The sequence below is a fragment of the Hoplias malabaricus genome, chromosome 17 (genome assembly GCF_029633855.1).
Source record: "Hoplias malabaricus isolate fHopMal1 chromosome 17, fHopMal1.hap1, whole genome shotgun sequence".
NCBI lineage: Eukaryota > Metazoa > Chordata > Actinopteri > Characiformes > Erythrinidae > Hoplias > Hoplias malabaricus.
The window spans coordinates 10,980,262-11,002,334 of record NC_089816.1 but is presented as its reverse complement, the minus strand read 5'-3'; the positions used below and the strand labels follow the sequence as shown (position 1 = coordinate 11,002,334).

General features: G+C 37.9%; 1 protein-coding gene across 1 annotated transcript; it reads left to right on the top strand.

Annotated features, from left to right (window-relative positions):
* The first annotated feature begins 8,036 nt into the window (after positions 1-8,036).
* Positions 8,037-21,651, top strand: matr3l1.2 (matrin 3-like 1.2). The gene is made up of 21 exons (XM_066649236.1): positions 8,037-8,164; positions 9,989-10,934; positions 11,298-11,359; positions 11,595-11,633; positions 11,744-11,841; positions 11,979-12,037; positions 12,717-12,830; positions 12,925-13,050; positions 13,742-13,903; positions 14,016-14,140; positions 14,222-14,792; positions 15,622-15,742; positions 15,948-15,967; positions 16,989-17,111; positions 17,271-17,399; positions 17,487-17,609; positions 17,695-17,825; positions 17,946-18,264; positions 18,514-18,679; positions 18,816-18,931; positions 21,277-21,651. The coding sequence occupies exons 2-21, from the start codon at positions 10,167-10,169 to the stop codon at positions 21,328-21,330; spliced, it is 3,426 nt and encodes a 1,141-aa protein (XP_066505333.1). The 5' UTR covers positions 8,037-8,164; positions 9,989-10,166; the 3' UTR covers positions 21,331-21,651.
* The last annotated feature ends 422 nt before the right edge of the window (positions 21,652-22,073 follow it).

Below are 22,073 nucleotides of genomic sequence, written 5' to 3'. Positions count from 1 at the left end.
CCCCCCATTTCTGCCCTAACCACAGCAGCATATGTACCAGAGGTGTTCTCACAATTCAACTGTGCCTCTCCATAAAGCAAACGAGGGATTCCTTTTCAAATGTATGGTTTCAGTTTATTTAAAGAATGTAAGAATGTAAATATCAAGAAGTCTGTAACAGTAAAGCGTGTTAAGCATCAGCTAATTACAGCAGAGGAAATATTTTCAAGTTATTGTAATTTTACAGGGAAGCATTGACACAGTGTTGTCAGAGCATTATATACAGTAGACTATAAATATCAAGCCAGTAGAAATTAGTGCTATCCTCATGCTTTTGTTTTCAGTTCTGAATGATGACCTCTTCTGCAATTAAAGCACTTATAGCACTTTTTATAATACATTGATTATTTCATAGATCAGTATTCTGGCTGCCAATATTTTATTAAAGACCAAATCTATGGTATGGGGATCTGAATTAAGAAAACTGGTAGAGAAAACACTTGTGACTGGTTTCCTTAATGTGATAAATGTTTGGAAACTTTAGTTGATGTGTTACATGTGCAGGTGTGATGATTTGACAAAGAAAAAAACACTAATGGAAAGAGGGAGTTTCATGGGTACAGCTAGATTCTGGGTTACTCCCTCTCAACTTCTACCAGAGAAGCTACTCTGGTGGACAAAACGGTGATTAATTTGTGATTTTAAAATGTATCAAATGGAGATCTTTATAGGCTAAAGGTCTGAGCTTAGCATTTACGTCTGTTCTGATTTCATTGTAAATAGGAATATTTTTTTATGCAAGAATCTGATGATGGTTTGTGTGATTCTTTATATGTGCTTCGGTCAGAGGCAATGCGTCATTCTTCCAGCATAGTTTCAATGGGTTGCACATTTTCATACACAGCAATGTCTTACAGAGCTGTTCGATGGGCTTCTCATGTAATGATGTTCATAAAAAACATGTACATGGCCGTGCCTTCACAACCAACTTGTACTTGTGCAGGTTTGTATATTTTTCAAAAGATACTGTCACAGCTGAACAAAATTCCATCCTTCTGTTTTTAGGTAAAGGGTGGTCACAGCAATTTGCACTTGGCTCATAAAACCAAGCAAGCATTTGCGAACTGACACTCCACAACATAAAATGTGAAATAATATCCAAAACATTGAAAAAGATTAAATTATTGCAGTTCAAGATATGTTTACTAGGGGCAACATCAACCTTGAAATTTCCCAGGCGAGTGCGCCAACTGTATATTCTGAAATGCTATTTGAGGAATATTAATTATCCACAGCCAATCTGGAGAGTTATTTTTGATACTCCCATTCCTCTCTGACACTTCAAGCTTTCAATTATGTAGCACCCTTTGACCACAAGTCACTGAGCACTCAGCAATTTTAGTAGCAGAGGCAATCAAGGTAGAAATCATCTGCATAATTTCACTATTGTCAGGCTGTCAGGCTGTTTAAGCTAGGATGGAGTTTATTGATGACTGAAGCTTGATGAGAATGCAGTTGACTGCCAGTACGCTGGAGGTTTGAGACTCTGTTGATGTAGATATTGAGTATATGCTACATCAACAGAGCCCAAACCGGGGATAAATACAGCTCTCGGTTTACTGGGATGCATAATAAATTAGAGGTGCTGTACCACACATCACTGGTGTTTACATAAAGCTATCTCTTAGAAAACAGTTATAATTATCATTTTGCCTTTATGTGCAAATTGCATAATAACATTTAAAAATTACACAGAGATTTGCATAATTAACTACATTTAAAGTCATTTTAAAGTTTACATTTCTGAGGCTTTATCCTATTTTTTCAGTGTTAAGCAATGTTTAAAATAATACTAAGCCGGAATCTTTTATTAAACAATAAAATATGCCCTACTCTACGTGCAAACATAGTGTGGGGTCAGACGAAAGTTTAGAATCTACATATTCAATTCTATGCTTAATGCAGTGAGCTACAGGTGACAAATAATTGACATTTAATTGCACTATGCTTTTGTCATCAGCAGTGATAAATGTGACTTCTAAGAGTTAGCAGTGAGAGGTGGATGCGTCTTTACAGTGTTGTGCTTCACAGTTCTTTCACTCTTATCTGACCAGCAGTGATGTATTGCCTCAAAAGATTATGACAAAACATTGTTCAGCATAAGCCTCCAATTTATCCATGCCTGGAGAGATCAATCTCTTTATCCCTCTGTTTCACACACACACACACACACACACACACACACACACATGCATAAAAACACAGTAACAGACAAACACCACTGTGTAACACCTCTGAACCCCGAAGGCATGAATGTGTTGTAAATCGCCCCATAAGTTGTAGAAGAACTTTTGTAAACTCAGTATTTATTTTGGTGGATTTAAAGATTGATATTTTCATGTAAGGCTTCTCTTTCAGGGAGCTATGTGTATTATTTTTTCTGTTGCTATGTGACAGCTCTAATAAATGATAATTAAAGATAATGGGATATAATGAACTTTTGTGTGCCATGTGTTTTGTCTTACGTCTTTAATGGCTGAGTCTCTGAAAAAAAACCATTCAAAATAGTGCACAGTTGGAATGAGGAATGATCAACTGGTACCTTCAAGGATGGAAGATAATACTTCTACAGTGCAGTTTCTTCATATACTCAGTTTTGACTCCAGGCTTTTATTTTCGTTTCCTATTTAAAATCATTTTTGAAAATGTCCAAATATGCCTCTTTCCCTGGAAACACACTTTACCACCATCATCAGGACAACAATGGGGGAATAGCTTTTCATCCCATACCTCAGTCATAGCAATTTTAGATTCTATTCCACGGTTCATGGAAGGATCTCTTACTTTTATGCGTTTTCCTTATTTTGTCATCTGTGTGTAGCTCTAAAGGCTTACAGACCTCGTAAGTACTATGAAGATATTTTCAATCAAGTGGACAAGGTTAGCCTTCAAGAATTCTTGCAACATTTATTTTTAATTTATCATTATTATTTTTTTATATTTTATTTTTTTATTTTTTTTTTAATTGGGGATGCATTCTTCAGACATGATTGCGAGTGCTAGCAGAGCAAACATATCCTCCATATGGTTCCACTTTGTGTTTGCAGACACTGATGGACATGAAGCACACAGCTTGTTTCCCATACATCAGACTAAATACGAGAGCATGATGAGGAGGGAAATTCTACTGGAATCAAAAATAGGATGCAGCTGAAAAAGCTGAATTTTTCACCTCTTTATTAAAAAAAAAAGTCACTTCAGCATCATTGTCATGGCCTTTCCCTCCATTCATCTTCGATATGATCTTTCCATTGCCACCTTTAGTTATTAGCTATTTTTCTTTCATCTCCCTACTTTTTAATGTGGTTTACATTGTCAAAATGTCAAAATGCTTAGACATGTCAAGAATGTAGCATCATATTGATAAAAACAGCAGAATGAGAGAGGAAGGGTGTAGCTCAGGTCTCAGAAGGTTATGTAGTTCACTATTTGCCTTTGGCAGTGCCATGGTGCATTTTCAGTGCTACTGAATCTGAATGACCATTGCCACAGTCCCTGATGTCTAGAGCTGATCAAAAGGACTCCTCTTTCCACCCTTTGGCTATTTCTTGGCTCTGTAAACTTCAAATATATCTGGCCACTTTAGCAAATACGCAACAGACAGTTTGAATTAATGAAAATATCTTTGATTAATGAACAAAACCGTGCAGATTATTGCCTTTATTTCTTTTAACTGCCATTTGCCATCTACACTATGCATACACAGATCAGCCATCCGCTTGTTTCTACATTCACTGTCCTTTCTCTCAACTCCACCGACCATACAGGAGCATGTTGTAGTTCTACAATTACACACTGGAGTCCATTTGTTGCCATTCCCCCTTTCACCCTGTTCTTCAACGGTAATGACCCCAACAGGACCGCCACAGAGCAGGTATGATTTGGGTTATGGATCATTCTCAGCGCTGCAGTGACACTGACATTGTGGTGTTGTTTTATTGTGAGTTGTGATGGCATGAGTGGATCAGACACAACAGTGCTATTGGAGTTGTTAAACACAATATAGTGTCACTGCTGAGCTAAAAATAGTCCAAAACCTGAAAATATCCAGCCAACAGTGTGCTGTGGGAGGTGTCCTGTGTCCACTGCTAAAAGACTAGAAGACTACCAACACAAACTGCAGCAACAGATGAGCTACTGTCCCTGACTTTACAATAAGGTAGGTGTATCTAACAGAGTGGATAGTGAGTGGATACAACAACACTGCTGTGTCTGATCGACTCGTACCAGAAGAACACACACTGACACAACACCACCACAAAATCAGTGTCACTTCCGTGCTGATCCACCACCATACTCCTACAAAGTGCTGCTGTGGTCAGTAGAGCTGAAAGAATGGACAGTGAATGTAGAAATGAGGATGTGTTATGATTGATGCTTGATTGGTGTATATTCATAGATCAGCCATAATATAACTACTGTCCATTCTCCCAGCTCCATTGACTATGAATGAGTATTTTGTAATTCTACAGTTACAGACTGTAGTCCATCTGCTGCTCTGCATATTTTTTGCTCCCTTTCACATTGTTCTTCAATGGCCAGGATCCCAACAAGACCACCCCAGAACAGGTATGATTTGGGTGGTGGATCATTCTTATTGCTATAGTGACAATGACTTGTTTGTTGTGCGTTAATATGTGTATCCTGCAAATAGTGGATCAGACACAGCTGTGCTGCTGGAGTTTTTAAACATTCTGTCCACTTCATTAGACACACCTAGTTTGTTGGTCCACCTTGTAGATGTAAAGTCAGAAACAGTAGCTCATCTGTTGCTTCACAGTGTGTGTTTGATTAAATAGAGTTCAAACTTATAAAGTTTTTTGGAGGTAAAATACACACAATTAGTTTAAGCAGTTTTTTTAAGCCAGATATATGCAGTTCCTATAGTGCTGTGAGCATCAACAGTGTCTCACTTGGCATTATCACTCCTGATTGATCATGTCTCAGGTTCTCAGTTCTTCACAGGTGCTGAGCTGTAGAGCTGCAGTCATCTGAAGGAGCTGAAGAATGTCTTTTCCCTGATTGCATTTTGGAGTGACTTGCTGAGTTAAGTGCTCGCTCATCAGCCCCTCGATGAAAGACTGGGTGTTTTTTTCGCCTTGAAAAGTCAGAAAGCTTAATTTCCCCAATTTGAAATGTCAAGTACCATAATGGGCTTTGTACTTAGTATGATCCCTCCTAATTATGACACTGAGCAGTTCCTCTTTTTGACCATAAGGGAATCCAATATTGCAATTATCAGCATCTTTTCTAGCAGAACATGCTGCTCATTAAGAAAGTACTCTTTGGAAAATTTAAAGAGCAGTGAAAAATGAATTTACTTCTTTTCCTTTTTTGCCTCTCGTTAGATTTTATGCACTTCCTAGAACTTGCTTAAAACGGACAGGCTCGTGTTTATCAGGCTAAACAATCTCCACAAGGGGGCACCATCAGTAGCAAAAGGACAGTCAGTCAAAGCTTTAATTGAGCCTCAAATTATATTCCAAACCTGAATACAGCACAAGCCACAGCAATGTGTTTGGACAAAATTCTGTCTGAACCCAGTCTGACCCAAATCACTTTAAGGTTTTGACCCATCTTTTCCCAAGCAGATTTTGTGATGTTTGTTTATTTTCTTTGTTTGTAAACAGCACCTCCAAGTTTTTTTTTTTCTGGAAAAGGGTCTGATTTAGCAAGGCAACCTTAATCAATACTTTATACAAATATTTCAATCTCTGCTTTGTACTCTTTTCAGTTATTGTAATGAAGTGATCTAGAGAGATGGAATCGTTTATATACATAACAGAAAGAACAGTTAAGTAAAGTAGAACAAATACGAACCTTAGCTGAACTCATTGATCTGTCATTCTTTCTCCTAAGAACAAGAGCTCAATAATAAGTAGCCATTTCTCTGTAGAACATACAGGGCAACCAGTCCCTCTGAGCCACATCTAAACAAATAGCCTGCAGCCTTTGTTGCAGTCATTTGATTAGCCATTCAATGATAAATTATTTCAAAGCTAAGTATTGTTAGAGAGCCTCTATTCTCTGTCTTATCAATCGCTTCTGCTGCCATGGCACCGAGGCAGTGGAATCTGCCCAGGAACCCATTATCTCCAACAGAGGTTTATAACTTTGACCTGAGCTGGAGAGAGAAGCCTGCGAGCAAATTTATGACTCACTGCTGGTATTTCCACACCATGCTTCCACTGTTTTAACGTCTCCTGTTTAATAAATCAAACATGTCACTAATCTAAATCTGTTTATTTTTCAACAGAACAGCCAACTGACCATTACTGTTTCATATTTCCCTAGGGACCAGATTAGTTTGTTTGTTTATTTATTTAATCATTTATTTATTTATACACTAGAAATCAAACAGAACAGTATGTCATATGTTGACATTAGGCGACTGCTTCTGATAAATGTGTTTATATGGTCTGTTCACTTAAAAAGGCAAACCACAACAAAGATATTCCAAAACAAACAACAAACAAAACAAATACCAAAAAAAAAAAAAAAAAAAGAACAATAAGCTGCACAGATCATTAAATTAATTTCAGGCAGAGTTTAAAAGCCATTAATATCCTGCATGCTACACTGAAAAATGTGTGGAGAGGAAAAATAAAGTAGCTATAAATGGTCTGTGAACAGTAGTAACGATTGTGTGGGAGACACTGCCCTTAAATCATTTAACAAGGAAACAGGTGTCACTGCCCTTATAAAGAGCAACAACTACCTGACTGCTAATGGCGCCCTCCTCTGGAGAATTTTACACTTGCTGAATATGAGTGAGTGAGTCTGTGAATCAGCGAGTGAGTCAGTGATTGAGTGTATGTATGCGTGAGTGTATTTCAAGCACAGTATGTAAGTTCACATAAAAGTTATTTTAAAAATATCTGCATATTGCTGATGAACAATACCAGAATTTTTGCTTAGAACATTGTGGGGTTTTCATAGCAACCACTGACAAAACAATATGAAATCAAACAAACAATAACTCAAATTATTAAATCGTCTGCTTTACAGTCAGTCTATGGTGTCTGGGATTTTTATATCCACTACAGTCCGTTACATATTGCTTTGCTTTTTGGAATATTTTTCCCTCTTTTAAGTGAAGAGACACGATATATGCACAAATGTCTTATGTTCAGATATCATGAAAACAACAACAACAACAACAAAAAAAGAATAACAAACAAACAAAAAACCAAAACGACTGTTTAAACTCTTGACTGAAAATCTTAGAGGAAAAACATATTTCTGTGTATGAAACACTCAAATTATTCTGATGATAAGGTCTTTCTCCATGATGAAGTTTGATTACGTGACCCTTTGCTTTTTTTTTTTATCTAAGTAAACATTATTTATTTGTCAATCCCCTGTGTTGTGTTCCTTGCCCTATGACTGAAGTGCTCGCCTGCCCTCTGCTGCTTAATACTGTCATTACACGTAAAACAGTGGAAAAGCAGACTTTCCATTTTTGATTTTCTTCACACCCAAATCACTCGAGACAACCTTCCCTCAAAACCCAGGAAGGTAGTCTGATATTCAGATTCCTCATTGTTTAATAACCCAAAATAGGGACGCTTTTTTTTTTTTTTTTTTTACCAATTTTTCCTATTTCAGTGCCCTTCACTTGCAGTTGACACACACTTTCCTTGTGTTTAGTGACATATCGCTGTGTTTTCTTCTGTTTTTAAAATGACCTTGTGTATGAGATAGAAAATATTATTATTAACACACACAAGACAACATCCAACAACTCATAATATAGAGGGGACAGGGCAATGTAAATATAGAGGTAAATATATGAGTCCCGCACATGATTATTAATAGCATCCGGAGACGGCTCTGGTAATATCTATAATTCAACAGTTTCAGGCGACAATAATAGGTAAATTAAACAGCTAAAAATGCACAAATCATATACATTATAATACAGAAAAGCAAACGAACAGTAAAATATATATATAAAAAGAGTAATGTAAAATAAAGAAAAGAATATCACCGGTGCGCTAGGTGTCAGTGTGCTCCTGTAGGACAGAATAATCCCGACTGGGCGGAAGTGTGTGTGCTGTTTCGCTGTGTCGTAGTGAGCCTAGTTGGGTATTCGCGCTGTGAGGAGATATATCAGCAGAAACAGGTCAGTACTGAGGAAATATACCCGCTACTGGTGTGGATTTTGTCCGGAATTACGAGTGAAAGCCTGGCTGTGTAGAGTGTGTGAGTGAACCCGAGCCGCGCTGTAACCCCTTCACAGCCAGCGACTGTTACAGACTCCGGCCGTTCGCCATTTTAGGAGCTGAAATCCTGCTCGTGTGTTATTATTATCAGAGATAATATTTAGTACTGTAGTCGTTTCTGTGTCATATGTTTAGCAAATCAGACTCCCTTAGAAGCAAATACAGCAAAATCTTGACCAGTGGGTTTGTGTTTTTATGTGCCCAAACTAAAGGATTTGAGAAGTTGCTTGATGAAAATTACAAGTCTGGCACTGAATAAAACCCTAAAATCAAATCTCTAATAAAATGGGCATATTCGGAAACTGTCCCCTAACCTCCTTTTTCACCACATACCAGTCTTCCACTTGCCTGCAGATCAAAGTTAAAAAGACCTAACTCTCATAATGAAAGGATTTGTTGCTAAATTTTGTGACATGAAATTGTGGTTGTCTGAATCCACCTGCTAGAGATTCTTTGGATCACTGCGATTTCAAAGAGGAAATTAAGTTTGACATCTTGATACAACTTCTAGCATAAAAATAACACCACTTGTACATGTTAAGAAGGTGTTCCAAAAAAAAAACTGTTTAACTGCTCTGCACATCCTTAAGAAGCTTTAAAACAACAGCCATTTCCAGTGCCCATCAACACCATTGTACTTGATGCTCTTTGACCTTCCTCTCTCATTCCTGTCTTCTTTCTGTTCATCTGTACAGTTTGTACCTTATGACTGGTGAAATAGATCCTTGATTGAATTACAGCTGTCCCTGCACTTTGGGCTTTGATCATTTCAAACTTGCCCATTACATTGAATACGCGTGAATCTACACAAAATGTAATCAGACTTGTTGTTAATCACTTTTATTGGTGTATCTCAGAAAAATTTTGCTTGTAAAAAAAAAAAAAAAAGTAATCTTTAAGTATCTACTCACATTTTGGAGTACTGTGTGACTTTGCCATACTTACAAAGTCAAAGACCATTAGGGCTGATCTTGATTTATTGAAAAATGTGCGTTCATAAGAAAAGACAATGGGTCAAATCTGATGCTAGTGCACACTTTGCATTTTTTTTTGTTTCTGTGTTTTTTTTTTTCTGTAATGACAGGAACACTCACACTTTACACTCCTATTATTAACTTTGTTTTACTTTTAGCTGAAGAGAAAATGTCTTGTCGAGTATCGATCTGATGAAGTAATTCCATGTGCTTTTTCACATGCTTACTACTGATTCTAAATCATCATCCAACTAAGGGCTATCCTGTGGTTTGAAGGCTATTTCTTTGAAATATAAGGACATCTCCTGGAATTATAAATGTAGTCTATTTGTTCTTTTTCTTCTGACATATTTCTGCCCAACTGAGATACCCATTGTTTATTGTCTCTGTTCTAGTTTTCTGTCTTTTTTAAAATATGAAAATCAAGAACCCGAAGTCTCCATGGTTTTCTGTCCTGACTACAATGTTTAATGCTTGCTTTCTTTCCTGGCCAATTTAAGGATGTACAAAGTTCTAAATCTTAACATCTCTCTTCTTAGCTGTATTACACATCCCTATAAGATAATTCAAGTTCTCTTTCCTGTTAATCTTAATACCACTGGGCATGTTACAGTTGGGCAGTTTATTATATTGTCAGTTTATGCTTCTTTTCATTGTCTAAATTTGTAAAGTTCACTGACTTGCTTTCCTGTGGCACTGCTGAACAATTGAAGGCATGCTAGAAATCATTGCTCCATTGTCTTTCTGCAGACTTGTTTCACACTACATAGAAGAGGCACACATTGTTTCATACTTCAGAGAAGAGGAACTGTCCTTTCTCCACATTGTCTTTAACACTTGGATGTTTAATCCACGGACTGTCCTTCTTGGGACTCTCTGATTGATTCTTTTCTTTTATATCTATCTAAACGGAAACGATTTTGAAGACATGTCCCAGAAGATCACATCTGATGGTGCTCAGAAAGGCTTTGCTGTTGGCCGTGGGCTCTTGGCCGCCGCCGAAACCTTAAATTATAGCATGAGTGATTCTCACTCTGATTCCTATGGCTCCTCCTCCCAACAACTTGGTGGAATAGTGGGCGGAGGGGATGGAAAAGACCACGAATCTCAGCTGCCCCGCCGAGTGGGAACCCACCTTAGCAATACCATGAAGTTGTTTGCTAGCCTTGGTCTCTCACCTACTGACCTAGATGTGCTGGCACAGGTCCCAGAGGAAAATATCAGTGTGGAGACACTGCCCCATCTTATTATGCAGCTTAAGAATCGTAAGGTGGAGGGTAGTCGGCATCTGACTGGAGACCTGCCTTCGCTCCCCTCAGACACCTCATACAGAGGAGGCCGTGATGACTGGGGAGACTTGCAGGCAGGGAGAGTGGACCGTTCCATGAGGCAGAGTCAGAGTCGTACTTCCCAGGGTGATTTTGGCTACAGTTCCATTCAAGATATCCCTTCTCGTGGGTATGATATGCTAGATTATGGCAGCAGCAGCAGCAGCAGAGACCGCCAGTATTCTGAGCTTTCCACAGACCGCTATAGTAGCCTTGGCATGGGCTCATCTTCAACATCAGATGATCTCTTTATGCAGCAAAGAATTGGAGCTCCTTCTCAGGGGAAAATCCAGGATTTCTTGGGAGTCATGCCACAAATGTTTCCTCATGTGTGCTCCCTTTGTGATTTTGATGTGCATTCTACCATGGTGAGTAGACCATAACACTACTTTCTTGAACACACACATTTATTTCCATGAACAGGCTTATGGCGAAGAAATCCTATGTTAAAAACAAATTTATTAAATAAAAATTGGTCATCAGTGCATGTCAATGTGTGTCCATTGAATGTAAGGATATTAACATATTAGCATGTAGGATTAATTATTAGTATTCTTCTTCGGCATGTATTCTTCTTTTTAAAGGAATTATTCAGTATCTAGATCTTAACAAATGTCCTCTTGGCTTAGATACTGATGGTAATGTTCTCTTTAGATTGTTCAGACCTTCAGATGTGAGATCTTTTTCTATTTTAAACAAGTAATTAATAGCTATCTGGTGTATCTTTACAGGAATGGAGTCAACACACATCTGGAATGCGGCATGCAGAAAACAGGAGGGTTCTCCTGCAATTGTATGTTCACTAGAAAGATTTTCCAGAATGTTCACCCTAAATGGCTTGTTAATGTGTAAATGTGTTTCGGTCACTCTTATGACCTGTACTTTTTACACAATTGCCTAAAATGTCTAGATACTCATGAAGTTATTATTTATCTATGCATTACTATTATTTTATATATATAATTTATTTATTTTTCTCTCTCCCCTCCTTCAAATATTATCCTAATGATTGTCTGCTTATTTTGTAGATATCCGGATTGGGATCCTCATATGCCCTCTGGGAGAATGTACGTAAATCACAACAGTCTTGATGAATTAGATTAGATGTAGGTAGAAAATGTACACTGATTCTTTTAAATAAAAATAATTATATAATTATTTTTGTTTGATTTTTCAGCTCTGGGTCCCTGGAGACACAGGTGCGATCAGAAGGATTGCTGGGGTCTGCTCCATCTGGTGGTATGAGACAGAGAGCAGGGATGAGTTCAAATTGGGGTAAGAATGGCTATGTTATCTCGTTTAAAGTGTCATTAGGTTCAAGGTTAGATTTTTATGTAATGAATACATGAACATGGTAGAGCTTAAGTACATAATTTGAGGGAATTACATGCTAACTGATTACTCTTTTTAAGGATCTGAATCTGGCATGGGAATGATGAGCAAAACGCAGCCATATTCCATGACGCCAAAGGTAAAATATCTTGAAAGCCTGTTATGCCACACTTTTTTTTCGTGAAAAAGCTACTATCTGGTTCCTTAAGGAGCATGTTCTGTGTTTTGTCTTTAAACTGTTAAGATGATGCTGTCAGTATGGTCATTAATAATTTGTAATTAGGGATCCACCAATTCAATATTAGGATTGAATATCTGTTCAATATTTACAAAATTAGCTGGACTGGTTATTGGATTAATAGGCCGATCCATAGGATCAGGCCATGTACAAAATAAGAGGGCTTTTAATTGTGATACATTCACAGGACTATCATCACTCTCTCTCTTGGCACCAGACAAATGGCTCTGAGCATTTTTACACATGTCCGTCTGTCGTTCACATGTTCGCTCTCTCTGACTCACTCTCAATGAACTTGACACTGAGATTATTGAGAAGTTTGAATTCCTGTTTTCATTTTGAATTTGAATGCTGTGCCATGGTCCTATACAATATTATTATTTTTTATTAATTAATTTTTTTGAAGTGAATAGCAATTCAGCACATATGTGTGTGTGTGTGTGTGTGTGTGTTAGATTTATATTTTGTTTTTCCCACATGGTGGGATAATTTTTGTATAGGTATCGGACTTGAACATTTGGATCGATGAATTTGCATGATTATTGTGTTGCATGTGTTGTGTTGTGTAACACTCTTTCAGATAAGAAGCAGGGTAGTTGTGATAAAATATGATCGGAAGCCGGTATTATCCAACTTGTTTGCTTTGGCCAGACCGTTTGGCACCGTCCTTGAACACCTTGTACTCAAAAACAAGGTAAAACTCAATGTTTGTTATCTTTCCATTAAAGGTGTTTACGGTTTACTTATCACAAATAATAGAGGCAAGCACTGTGTTTTTTGTTTTTTAGGCTTTTCTGGAGCTTCAGACTCACGAGGAGGCTTTGGCAATGTCTACTTATTACCATAAGAAGCCTGCCACTTTGCATGGAAAAGAAGTGCATGTTTATATCTCCAAGGAACTATTGGTGATTGAGGTAAGACCACAGAGAGCCCTTTTTTTAACAAATGAACTCTGGTTCTATAACCAGTTCCTTTCAGTATTCTTGGAACCTTGGCCCAAGATTGAGAACAGCAGAGAAAAGTAGCTTAAAAGAGAACATCCCTAGAAATCGTACATATGGAGCATTTTCTTGTTTTTATTTTCTTATTTCCAGTTTCCTTGTTTCATTTCAATTTTCCATTTCAAAATGAAAAGGTAAACGGACAGAATAACAAACTGGAAATCATCCAGCTCCACTGCTCAGTAATGCTTTGAGGATCTGTGCTCTTTCTGGAGCTATTTTAGTTACACATGCCCATAGTCATTTTCACAGTTTGTGCCAAAGAACCTAATATTCATTTGGTTCTAGCTGGGAATTAACATTTTTTGGTTTCAGAAACAATTTATGTTGGTGAAAATGCACCAAACATTTCCAAATTACCCCACCCAAAACAGCTAAGAGACAGAAAAGGAAAAAGTGTTAATTTAATTCATTTTAAACTGTTTATGAATGTCACTCATGAAATTTAGTGGTTTAAATTTTTAAGACCTTTAGACATAACAGCCATATTGGACCCAAAAGTTTCAAGTGGTATCTGTACTTTATGTTGAAACATTAGCACTCCTACACATTTACATAAAATGATAGTAAAAAAAATATTGTCTCTTGTAATGTTTTATTACAGAAAGGTGACAGAACAGAGAGAGACAGTAGGGCTGTGAAACCGGGAGTCAGCCCAGTGGTGTTTTTTTCCAATTTGCCAAGGGAGACGGAAAAGAAAATGGAGTTACTTACAATATCTCGCAGATTTGGCACTGTTGTAAAGCATCTTTTCCTGAATGATGAGGTAATTGGTCATTTTTTAGGATGTTATTTACATTTGTTGGAATAATATTATGTGCACATTAGTGATTGTTTCTTTGTGTTTAATGGAACTGGTAGTTTTCTTCTCTTCACAGGCATTTGTGCAAATGAGCAGTGCAGTGGATGCAGAGATGTTAGTGAAGTACTACACTGTTAATCAATTGACTGTTGGTCGTAGACCAATTCGTCTAAACATCTGCACCAAGTACAAGACCTTAACGTGAGTTAAACATGATCTACGGAATTTCTTATCTTTGTTTAATCTGGAAGAAATGTTATATGTATGTACATTTTGTTTTAGGGTTCCACCAGGCAAGGGAGATCAACCAAGACAGGACAGAGATGAATCCAGCAGGAGAAGAAGCAGCAGTGGTAGCAGAACAGGTTACAAAATCTCATCTAAGTCTCTGAAATCCTCAAGCTCCAAATCAAAAGAGTACTCCTCTGAAAAGACAGAAGAACCAAATCTTGAGCTGGAAGACAGTGACATCCTTGCAAAAGGATCTGATGATGAAGGAGAAGGTGTGGTAGAGGCTCATGATGAAGAGGAAGAGCCCTTTGATGAAGGACCAGGTGAAGAGGAAACCGACTTTATAGCTGGGGCAGCAAGTAAAGAGCAGCCAGATCCAAAAGTCCGCCTAGAGTGTGAGGATTCAGCAGTGGAGCCAGTAGAAGATGAATTGCATGATGCTGAGGGACATGCAATGCCTGAGGAGGGAGGCCAGGAATCGAAGCTTCAATCAGTGGAGCCCTCTGGACCTGAGACAGAGCAGGAGAACACCACAGAGGAACCCAGAGACACAGATGGTCAGGATGACATGGAACAAGCTGAGGGTGATAATGACAATGCTCCAGAAGACATGAGTGAACTTGTAAGAAAACTATGCAGTTTGTGAACTAAGCCTAATTTTAAACGGATTTATGGCACTTTTCCAAAGCATAGAACCTATACGACTCTACTTGACTCGGCACGGCTCTTTCCTTTTCCGCTGGCCAAAACTGTTCCGTTGAACTGGGTAGGTTTTCAGTCCCATATCCCCTGGGGTACCAACCGTGCCGAATAGGTACTGCATGGTGATGTGTAGACCCTGCAGAGCGCTGATTGGCCAGAGCCATGTCAATCACCATGAAATGCAGAGCTCATTCAAATCGAGCACAAACTCACTGCTTGTAAAATCTCTTAAATTACAGCAGCTTTCACATTTATCTTTTATCGGACTCACAACGGCAGCTTGTAACTTTACTTCGTGTTTTGAAGAGGTTTATATGCTCCTTGGGTCGGTGGCCGACAAACATTTCCAGTAAAAGCTGAACATACAACAAGTAAAAAAACAAAAGCAACACATGAGTACATGATGAGTAAACAGCATGTAACTCTTCAGCTGCCATTGTTGACGTTTTTGAAAAGCCAGCGAGTCAAGTTAGAGACGGGATTTTGCTACGTCACCGGGTTCATTTCGCGGGGGAGCCCCCCATTGGAAAAGCGACATGAGTGCCGACCCATGTAGAGTCGAGTCGATTAGAGCCGGACCCATGCTGTGGAAAAGTGACATTAGTGTCACTCTACCTGTTTTTATGTAGTAATGCACTAAAATAATAGTTTAATTTAAGAAAAACTGTATTGTCTATAAATTAAGATGCTGCTAGTCATTTGCACTGAAATTAGATATTTCTACTTGAAATTTTAATTTGTGTTTACAGGAAGAATTTGAAGAATCTGAATTTCCTGAAAACATGGATGAGTTTGTGACTCTGGATGAGCTAGCAGAGGATGAAGAGGCTGAAAGGCATGACTCAAAATCTAGAGATAAATCTTATTCAGGTTAATGTGTTTTTATTTATTTATTTTTTTAATCATCTGATGTAGTGCAATAACAAAAGATGGGTTGTATAGGTTAATTGCTATTTACAACAGGAATAAAACCTTTTGTCTATTGATTTGTTGATCAAATACATTTATGTAAGGACAGCAGGACTGTTTATCCCATATGCCTAAATTCTTTTTTATTTTTTTTTTTTATGTTTAGGTAGAACAAGGGAAAGTGGAGTAAGTAAATTTTCATCACACATATATTATGGGTTATTTGTTATCGTGTTGTGCAAATACCTTGGAAATCCAAACTTTATTAAGTTCACTTAACTATGCACCAGCCAGTTTATCAGTAACTGTAACAATACTTAGTTTTTTGTTCATTGAAGTTTGTCAACCAACCTCTTCCCTGTTTATCAACACAAAAATTCCACTATAATGCAATTGCTAACCACATATTGTTTGGGTGCCTAATACAGATTATGCATGGAAAAAACACTGAAGTGTGTCTGAAAAACTGGCCAGTAAATGTACAAAGCCTTTAGATACCCCAGCAATGCCTTGGCACCCAATACAACACACATTAATGGTGTACTCGCACTTGGCCTGGTTGACCCCCGCTCCACTCTACTGCTGGCTTGAGCTCACACTGTTTCATGTTCAGGGCCCAAGCTTGCTTACATCATCAGACTATTTTTATTTGGAATATATTTTGCAAAGCACAGTGGAGTTTATAATTGTATTTGTGGCAGTGACTCTGCATTCTTGCATTCCTTATAGATTCATCAGTTATGCAGTGTAGCCTTTTTGCTTTTAATCATACAGCATGTATAAAAATATTTCGACAGATGCAAATTTTACCAAATATCTGAGTAGACTTGCAGCAAACAGACCAGAGTGCTGCTTGTGTGTTTAGTCAAACAAACTGAACTTTCGGGAGCAAACGTGCACAGGTACGTTGCAGATTGCCTAGTGTGAGTACACCCTTACTAAATCGGACATCTCATTTAATTGTTTGTGGTTAGGGTATAATGTGGCCTGTAATCAGAGCAGTATGTGGTCTGTAGTCACAAGTTGTATATTTACCAAGTTTACGTGATAAAATGACCAGTCTGTGTAGGTACAAGGTATGTGCAACTAATAAACTAGTAAATCTATGTTGATTGTGATATATGTAAAGGGTTTGTCTTGACAGTACAATAATTGAATTCTATTTTTTTCTGGAAGGAAAATAAATATTTAATAAATTCATTTACAGGGCTTGAGAGTGGTCAATGTGGTTGGATTTAAGCGTGGCTATGGTTATCTTGATGAGATCATGTCTCTGGCCAAGCCCTTTGGTAAAGTGGTGCGAAGCCTGGTCCTCAACGTGAGGCCCGAGGTAGGTTCTTTTATCCAGCTGATAAAGTACTCTCTCTTTACTGATAAAAATCTGTAAATGTTTGTCCCATTTTTCAGAGGTCTAATGGTTTTTTTTTTTTTAAACCTCTCACACCCAGAATATTAACAGTTTCCTAATACAATGGTTTTTTGCTTTAAGGCCTTTTTGGAACTTTCCAATGAACAAGAAGCTAGAGCAATGGTTCGTTTCTACAATGGAAATGTCATTCCATCTGTATGTGGAAAAGCAGTGAAAATTTATCATTCACAGATCTACCCAACCATCCAGGTGGGAAGCAGTATTCTACTGCACTTTGAAATTATGCCTTGAATTAGTGAAAGATCTTAACTATATGTTTCTTTTCTACTTTTACAGAATGGGAAGGTTGTTTACATTGGACATGTTCCACCCTTTAAAACACCAGATTCATCCTTTCTGAAAATTGCAGAGCCATATGGGAAAATTAGACGCTACTTTATGAACAAGTCACGCAATGAGGTAAAGATCTCCTCTCAGGTGTCTTCTACATCCATCTTTCTGCCTCTGTAGATGGTAATAATATTGAAATCGTTTGTTTCCCCAGTGTTTCATTGAGTTTGAAAGGGGTGAGGATGCTGAGAAATTTGTTGAGATCTCCAGGGAAAACCCACCCAAGTTTCAAGGAAAACGTCTGGTTGTCTACATTAGCAGGAAATACAAACAGCTCAAACATGGGTTTGTTTTATAGTTTTATTTGTTTAACCAGTGACTTTGCAGTATTGCTTTAATGTCCTTGGTCCAGTTTTCTAAAATAGTGTTGGTGTCTTTGTACTGCTTCACTTTCCAAACTGACAGACACAGACCTCCAGCCCCAGAGACAGAAGACAAACGGCCATCCAAGCGGGAGCGCTCTGAGGAAGGAGAGGAGGCCCCTGAAAGCTCCCCTGTTAAAACTAGCATCAAAAAGGAAGATGAGCCCCCAACCAAAAAGGTCAAAGAGGAGACAACAAGTACAGAAATAGCTGACTCTGTACCAATGAAAGATGAAGAGGAAAAGCAAAAAGAGAAAGAATTCCAAGCTGTATCCAGTGAGACTGCACCTGAAGTCCAGAAAGAAAAAACACTGGAGGAAATCGCAGATACATCAGAAACTCAGAACATGGAAATCAAACCAGTCAGTTGCTTTTTCAGTTATTTTCTCCCCACTGCGCAGTGTAAATAGTTTGAGTGTCTGTTTTGATTTACATACATTCTTGTTACTTAAGTGTTAAAAAGAAATTGATCTGATGAGGGAATTAGCAGTTGCTTCTTTATTTTATTTATTTATTTTTTACAGATTTACATTCTTTTCTTGCAGTGTGATATGTAAACGGAGGTGTCTTTTATTTATGTAGCATCTAATTTATTATTCCCCATTGAGCAGACATCTGAAAATGAAGATTCTGCCGCTCCTCCTGCTGTGACTTGTGCCGCAGTGCCTCAGAAGAGTGAGGAGACTAATGAAGCCCCTGCCATTACTGCACAAACTGTGAAAAAGCCTGAAAGCACTACAGCTACTCTGGGGCCATATGAACCAAATGTCCCTGTGGGTAAGTCAGCATTTATATTACCAAGACAAAATCTGGTAAAATCATTTACTGTTATCCAAGATGTGTGTGTTTGTTTTACAATGTAGCTGTTGCAGATTTCTCAACATTTTAAGCTTTATGATTATTATTATTGCAGGTGTGGAGTTTGTAAAAATGGGATACTACTGCAGAGTGTGTTTCCTATTTTACTCCAATGAAGATACAGCTAAAAAGGTTCACTGCAGCAGCCAGGCACACTATGACAAACTTAAGGTACTTTCATACAACTTGCATTTTTTGGTAGTGGTTTTTTAGTTATCTTTTGCTCTTTTCTTCAGAAACTTGCTGTTTTGTTCATACATACATTTGCTTCACACAGAACTGATAGAGTGGGACATTACTGGTCTATATTAATCTTTGAAAGGTGATAGTAGAGCCTTTTTTATTTATTTATTTATTTATTTTTTTTATTCAAGAGCTACAGTGCCTTGCGAAAATATTCGGCCCCCTTTAACTTTTCAACCTTTTGCCACATTTCAGGCTTCAAACAAAGATATAAAATTTTAATATTTTGTGAAGAATCAACAACAAGTGGGACACAATCATGAAGTGGAATGAAATTTATTGGATGTATCAAACTTTTAACAAATAAAAAACTGAAAAGTTGGGCATGCAACATTATTCGGCCCCCTTACTTCCAGCGTAGCAAACTCAATCCAGAAGTTCAGTGAGGATCTCTGAATGATCTAATGTTGTCCTAAATGACTGATGATGATAAATAGAATCCACCTGTGTGTAATCAAGTCTCCGTATAAATGCACCTGCTCTGTGATAGTCTCAGGGTTTTATTCAAAGCGCAGAGAGCATCATAAAGACCAAGGAACACACCAGGCAGGTCTGAGATACTGTTGTGGAGAAGTTTAAAGCCGGATTTGGATACAAAAATATTTCCCAAGCTTTAAACTTCCCAAGGAGCGCTGTGCAAGCAATCATATTGAAATGGAAGGAGTATCAGACCAGTGCAAATCTACCAAGACCCAGCCGTCCCTCTAAACTTTCATCTCGAACAAGGAGAAGACTGATCAGAGATGCAGCCAAGAGGCCCAAGATCACTCTGGATGAACTGCAGAGATCTATAGCTGAGGTGGGAGAGTCTGTCCAAAGGACAACAATCAGTCGTACACTGCATAAATCTGGCCTTTATGGAAGAGTGGCAAGAAGAAAGCCATTTCTCAAAGATATCCATAAAAAGTCTCATTTAAAGTTTGCCACAGGCCACCTGGGAGACACACCAAACATGTGGAAGAAGGTGCTCTGGTCAGATGAAACCAAAATCGAACTGTTTGGCCACAATGCAAAACGATATGTTTGGTGTAAAAGCAACACACCTGATCACCCTGAACACACCAACCCCACTGTCAAACCTGGTGGTGGAAGCATCATGGTTTGGGCCTGCTTTTTGTCAGCAGGGACAGGAAAGATGGTCAAGATGGATAGGGCCAAATACAGGACCGTTCTGGAAGAAAACCTGCAAGTGACCTGAGACTGGGATGAAGATTTATCTTCCAAGACAATGATCCAAAACATAAAGCCAAATCTACAATGGAATGGTTCACAAACGTATCCAGGTGTTGGAATGGCCAAGTCAAAGTCCAGACCTGAATCCAATTGAGAATCTGTGGAAAGAGCTGAAGACTGCTGTTCACAAACGCTCTCCATCCAACCTCACTGAGCTCGAGCTGTTTTGCAAGGAAGAATGGGCAAGAATTTCAGTCTCTCAATGTGCCAAACAGATAAAGACATACCCCAAGCGACTTGCAGCTGCAATTGCAGCAAAAGGTGGCGCTACAAAGTATTAATGCAAGGGGGCCGAATAATATTGCATGCCCCACTTTTCAGTTTTTTATTTGTTAAAGTTTGACACATCCAATAAATTTCATTCCACTTCACGATTGTGTCCCACTTGTTGATTCCTCAAAAAAAATATTTGTTTGAAGCCTGAAATATGGCAAAAGGTTAAAAAGTTCAAAGGAGCTGAATACTTTCGCAAGGCACTGTAAGTGCTTTTACATTTTACTAATTTGTCTGTAGTGCTGTTTGAGCCCAGTATAAGCTGTTAACACCAAACCCATTTTAACTCATCCTTGTATTGACCAAAAACTCCTAGTTGCTTAGACACAGTTTGGTTGTAGAGGTAATGTCAGAGAAAATATTATTATAAATTCTGTCACCTGCAAATGTTTTACGATATTTTTGCTTGGCAAAATATCTGTTTAATTGTTTTCTAAGTATATTTTATATTTGGGTAAATCGCACAATTGAATAACATGCTAGCTTTTAGGACTTGTGGTGAAAGCAGCTGTGTACAGATGACGGTGAATAAAAACACTAAGTGATACTTTTAAATCTTCATAAGATTATAATCTGACATTTATTTTACATAATGAACATAACTGAATTTATGGAGTATATAATGCAGTATCATGTCAGTGCATGGGAGCATGCCTTTGAGTCATTGATGCAGGGAGCGAAGCCAAGATAATGTTTTTGCCTCATAACTTGTTTTATTATGCTGTCCCTGTAATCTAATGGAAACACTTTGATTTTCATTTTTCTAGAAACACTTGGAAAAGGATAATGCCAAAGCACAGAAACATGGAGGGAAGAACTGAGTTATGTGGAAGATTTGGTACTGTACAGTATTTGATCATGCATGAGCCATTGTCATATATTCAGTTTATTGAATATTGTTTTTGGAATTGACTATTAGGTTGATCCATTTATCATTTTGATTTTTAAAAAAACTTTGGTTTTAAGTGTTGTGTTTAAAAAAAAAAAGTCTACAGTTTCATTGGCTTAATATGGATCCTAAACCGCTTTGTCCTATTTGCTGTTAGTTTCTATTTTTTGTTAGACGTTTGTTGCTACATTTAAAGCATTCCTATGTGATTGATAAAGTTATACAGCTGAAACTGACAATAAAGCATTGTTTTTACAACAATCTTTCGTTTTCATTTATATAATACTTAATATTACTCAATAAGTAATATATTGTTGTTACAGGAAATATTCTTCAGAAACCCTGCTCCTACATTCATTGCATTACACTAGGTTTGTGAAACTGAAAATATATGTTAGTGTTACCCACTGGCCTATTTTTTTGGAGGTCAAATTTCTGTACATCCCTTAAATTAACTACTACTAGGCACATATTCTTTTGACATGCTCTGGAACTAAGAAGCACTTCTTTTTCATCCCACAACCACATATACTGTCATCTTATTTAGCAGGACTGAAGCCAGGCTGAAAAGCTGTGACACTGCATTAAGAAGCCTCTTTTCTCGATGGCAGAGAGGACAACTCCGCTTATGGCTCTGTCAGTGTTTAATTTCTAAAGGCTAGTATCTTTCCTAAA

Excerpts from the sequence above, each read along its gene's own strand:
- matr3l1.2 (XM_066649236.1), top strand. The coding sequence starts at position 10,167 with ATGTCCCAGAAGATCACATCTGATGGTGCTCAGAAAGGCTTTGCTGTT. Across the intron at positions 11,360-11,594 it reads AGGAGGGTTCTCCTGCAATT|ATATCCGGATTGGGATCCTC; the intron begins GTATGTTCACTA and ends CTTATTTTGTAG. Across the intron at positions 17,400-17,486 it reads AGATCTACCCAACCATCCAG|AATGGGAAGGTTGTTTACAT; the intron begins GTGGGAAGCAGT and ends CTACTTTTACAG.